The sequence below is a fragment of the Olea europaea genome, unplaced genomic scaffold (genome assembly GCF_002742605.1).
Source record: "Olea europaea var. sylvestris unplaced genomic scaffold, O_europaea_v1 scaffold5622, whole genome shotgun sequence".
NCBI lineage: Eukaryota > Viridiplantae > Streptophyta > Magnoliopsida > Lamiales > Oleaceae > Olea > Olea europaea.
The window spans coordinates 8340-13454 of NW_019263956.1; the positions used below are offsets into that span (position 1 = coordinate 8340).

The 5115-nt window shown below is 36.4% G+C and overlaps 1 protein-coding gene across 1 annotated transcript; it reads left to right on the forward strand.

Annotated features, from left to right (window-relative positions):
- Positions 1-3314: 3314 nt before the first annotated feature.
- Positions 3315-3939, forward strand: LOC111389104 (glutaredoxin-C9-like). Its single transcript, XM_023013956.1, has one exon. It carries the CDS (start codon positions 3373-3375, stop codon positions 3769-3771), a length of 399 nt encoding a protein of 132 aa, XP_022869724.1. The 5' UTR covers positions 3315-3372; the 3' UTR covers positions 3772-3939.
- The last annotated feature ends 1176 nt before the right edge of the window (positions 3940-5115 follow it).

Below are 5115 nucleotides of genomic sequence, written 5' to 3' on the forward strand. Positions count from 1 at the left end.
TCGACGACAAATCTTGGATGAACTTGCAATTCCACATATGGAGTGCTCAAGCATCTACTCAACCCAAGGGATTATGCTCGAGCACTCCCTATCTTGCTGCTTTAACATGTTATGATGCTTGTCCTCGAACATATATACTCTCCTCATAACTTGCGATTGTTGACCCTTTAGAATTCCTATGCAATTAGGACTCTAACTCAACCATATACTTGACTCACAAGGATTCTATCCCACACATAATTATGGCATTAGTCCAGTTCCTTCGCCTTATAGGACTTCGTTGGATAGAGATACTCAATTAGTTGAGTCCCACTAGGAGAATATCGCTTACTCTATAAATACAGAACCTTGAGCCATTATTCAGGTACGTTTTCATGATTCTCCAGTCTATAATCTCACGCATATAATTCCCTTTCTGACTTAAGTATAGGAGGGACGACGAGAACATACTTCGTTGCCTTTATTTCAGGTACTGGAAGACTACGATCGTACTCGATCCAAATCATCAAGCTCGGAAAATTTGCAGGTACGATTTTTGGTAGCATCACTATTCAATCATACATTTTATAAAATTTTATCAAAATATGTTAAAACTTTTATAAAAAATCTTTGTCGCGCAGCCCCAATTTGAGTCCAAATAAGAAGTTAGAGATTAGATATATAGAATACAGGACACCTCACATCACTAGTCATGAACAACTTGGGTGATAAGAGCAGTCTAGAGGTTGTCATTCAAAAGAAGACTAACTTCATCCTCCAGGTCAACAAAGATTGGGATCGGACTACCAATGAAGTCCCGCCACTCGTTGATGTGCATACCACTTGCACCGAAACTTTCCTTTCTCATGCTAAGGGTTTGCCAAGCCTAGAAACCTGGACGTTAGAGGTCACCGTCATTTGGCATTTCTTTCACTTCTTGGAACAAGGCTTGAGCATGGGCTTGGGTTGCACGAGCAACTGCCATAACCTTCCTCTTCAGTGATAGTTCTGCATCTCTACATGAAAGAAACAAGAAGCCTTCAGGCCAACCTTCGAAACAATAGATAGACAAAATTTAAGAGAGAGAGACGATCCCATCATAGTCTAACCTTGTGACCCCAAGTACATCATCTTCTAAAAGGTCGTATATGTCAAGGACGAAGCAAATGAGCAAGTATTTGTAACTCTTCATGTAAGGATTGTGCTTAAGCTTGGGCATATTCCCTACAAAGGTCAATGGAAGGCCTAAGAGACTGACAACAACATGTTTAGAAGAAGTACTTCAGCAACCTCTACTCCTTTAGAGCCAATTGGACTTCTTTTTAACAATGTTAACATTAAAAGATGGAACTCTAAGTATTAATATTGATTAGGCCTAAAAAGAATAACTTGGTCCATCTAAAACTCGAACGTGTATTTAGATTTCAAGATAGGTGAGCTTAAAATTATCATCTTGTTGAGATATTTTAAGGATATCCCGTGTTGAAGAAATACAAAAAATGTTAATCAATATATAAGGGTCTAAATTAATCCTTTTAATAAGATTGATCTTTTAAGTTCAAATTTTAATTATTTTAAGTTAACGCATTTTCTTAGTCAGTACTTACTCAAATCGAGGTGTTGTGCACTCTCATTACTTAGATGACTTGCAAGTGTTCTCATGTGCCCTACAATTTTAGTTTCGGGAAAAAGCAAATCAACAAGATATGGGTTCTGTTACACCTCTTGTCGGAGGCTCTTACTAAAGGCCATGTCTATGTCATGTGGAGGTGCTACATACGAATAGTTGGCAGTCAACAAGATCAAAATGAAGAAAAGAACAAGCTGCTCTTTGGTCGAAGTACTGTCCTCGTTTGAAGCACTCTCTCTTGTGATCGAGCCGCAACAAATCCGAAGCTCTCTCTCTCTCAAAGTTGCAGCATTTGCTACCTTTAAAATGGACCTGCAGAGTATTTGTATGATTGATTGATGTAATGTTTGTATTAATTAATGTCAAGAATGTTAGCTTAGAGATGGGGCGGTGGCCCATTGTCAATGTATTTAATGTTAGACAGGATGATGTGATGTTTTGGTTAACGAGATAAGGTCACGTGATTCTGATCCAATGATTACAACGTTAGTTGTAGAGTTATAAATAATAACTCTTGTAACATTTTGAAGGGGGAGAAAAGAAGACACGACTTTTGTGCAAGAATTCTCATGAAAACTACTTTGATTTTCCCATTTTATTTGTTTAGGTTTGAGTCATTTCTACTTTGGTGAGATTGGTTGTGATTATTTGTCCGTTGATAATTATTTTAAACCATATTGTCGGTGCTTGAACATATTCGTCACGTGCAATTGAGCATCTTCCACGTTCATTGTCACCGGAGATCATCCGACTGATTATTCTGATCGAAACATGCTAGAAGTCACTTGCATAAGTATGAGTGAACCCGATATCTGTTATTCATGTTGCCATTGCAAAAAACGTGGTCAACATCTTCAATTCTTGATATTCTTCGGCCTAAATTCCTGGTAGGGGATTGTCACTGGGTTAAGCCCCTATATATTATCGCTAAAAAAATTTATTAACAATTCAAAGTTTTAAAAATTAATTTTAATAATACATTTTATATTACCCACAATTTTTTAATCATATATTATATCAACTTTTATTAAAATTGATTAAAAATTTAATTTTAATCAATACCAAACATGGGCCAAACTTGATATGCTTACGACGTTGGTACGCGGATTGTAAACATTCTTGACCATATAGTTATGGCTTTTATGCACACACTTAAGTGCGATTTTAAACCATGAATCCGTGGTCGATGACCACTCAATTTTGGTACCGTCACGCTCCTCGAAAATAGTATCCACCAAAAAATCAAGCATTAATGTCACAGTTAACGACTAATGACCGATTACAAAAGTCATTATCAATTGGACGTTACAAATTGGAATCCTCCTAAACCAAATTTAACCATTGTTTAATTCTCATTATTTTAAAAATATATTATTCTTTCTTTTATTTTCAATCACATATTTTTTAATAAAATAATATTATAATCAAATTCAAAAAAAATTCATTTTTTTGTTAAACAAACATTTTCATCGATCTACTATTTTAAAATGAAGCTCAAACAGATGTTAAATTAATAAAAGGAAAAAAAAAAAAAAAAAGAGCTCAAATAGACGCTAAATTAACTATGTAGTGACACGTCCTCTGACATAATAGTGACATGGGATCTACGTAACAGCCATTGACGGTGGTTTTTCAACCACTCATTTTTCAAAAAACACTATTCTATACATTAAATTTTCCCCGTAATGGGGGCCAAACAGGGGCATAATCCCACTACCGTAACAGTTTTCAACTCCCTCTTCTTCCTCCCACCCCCACGCCACATGCAACAAGCACTCCCATACATCAATTTGCCTTTCACCACCACCTCTAACGGTGGCGCCACCACTACTGCTGTGGAGGTGCCAAAATTGGTGGCGGAGAATGCAGTGGTGATTTTTGCTAGAAGTGGATGTTGTATGTGCCATGTTGTGAAGCTTCTGCTACACGGGCATGGAGTCAACCCCACTATTTTTGACATTGATGAGCAAAATGAAGCTTCCGTTACCGGAGAACTGTCTAAGATTATTGGTATAGGCGAAGCAAAAGCCGCCGGCAGGCCGCAGTTTCCGGCGGTTTTTGTAGGCGGAAAATTATTTGGAGGGCTAGAAGAAGTCATGGCTGCTCATATTTCCGGTGAATTGGTGCCTATGTTAAGAAAAGCCAGAGCTCTTTGGCTTTGACTGACTTTTTAATTCAAGAAATTCTGATAAAGGGTTTCAATAAATTTTGCTTTATTTTCTTTATGTAACATCTTTTGTTTCAAGATTCGACAGTCAATAGTTTGTAGATAAACTTCTTGGCTTGGTTTTGTACATGTTAAAAAGTTTCATATGATTTCATGTTTTATACCTAAGACAGACCCCCACCCCCCCCCGGGCCCCCGCCCACTCTATATTCTATTCTACATTTTCACCATTGATAAATATGCTTGGATCACTCTAAATCCGATGGTTAATTGCTAATATGTAAAAGTTCTAGGAAGGGTTACAGAATTTTCGTAGAATAATTCACGGGTCCCTCACCGTGCAAGGTCCACACATATATAAAAAAAACAAAAAACAAAAAATTACGTGGGCCACACATGTGTGAGGCCTGCCAGGGACTGTGAAGCCGGGCAGGGTAGATTTTCATATTTCATGAATCCAGATGAGGGTTGAAATTTGATGTTGACATTGAGGAATACGTTGACATTGAGGAATACACTTGGGATAATTTATGAAAAACTTTTATAAGTAAGAGGTTAATTATGGCGCATTTTAAAAATAAGAAAATAAGATTAACGATTTAATTTGTCATTTATTATTTTTTAATCACAAATTAAAAATTTTATGTCACAAATTATTTTACGATCACAATTTAAAAATTTTACAGGTCACAATTTGTTCATTGGTCACGAATCTAAAAATTTATAAATCACAATTTATTTATTGATTACAAATCATAAATATTACAAGTTACAACTTATTATACAGTCACAAATTATCAAACTAACGATCAGGGATTAATAATTTTTTAGTTCACGCATTATTTTTCGGTTACAATTTATATTTTTCATTGGTTACATATTATTTATTGGCCACAAATAAATCAATTTAATAGTTACAGTCAACAAAATAACGTGTGACCACCACCAACACTTATGATTCACAGTCACAATTTTCAGTTCCCGTATCCAATTGTGTGTCACATATCAACCAAATCGTCACGACCACCACAACCACTGCCACGACCAACTGTGACTCCCAAATTGTGAGTTACAATTGGAGTCACAATAACAATTTTTCAGGTCACGGGTCCACTTATTTATCACAAAAGCAACCAAACCACGACAACCACTGCAATCCACCACTTCAAAAATCAATGCAAAACAATATAACACGTCGCCGGTTTGCAACAGTAGTAACCACTATCACCACCAACCCCAACCCCAACGCCACCACCATCAACACCACAGTCAGAAGCACTATCTTTTGTACCAAAAATCACAACCACTATTTCAAATTACACCACAATCACCACGTTTA

What these genes read in the sequence shown, in the direction of transcription:
- LOC111389104 (XM_023013956.1), top strand. Translation starts at nt 3,373, where the DNA reads ATGCAACAAGCACTCCCATACATCAATTTGCCTTTCACCACCACCTCT.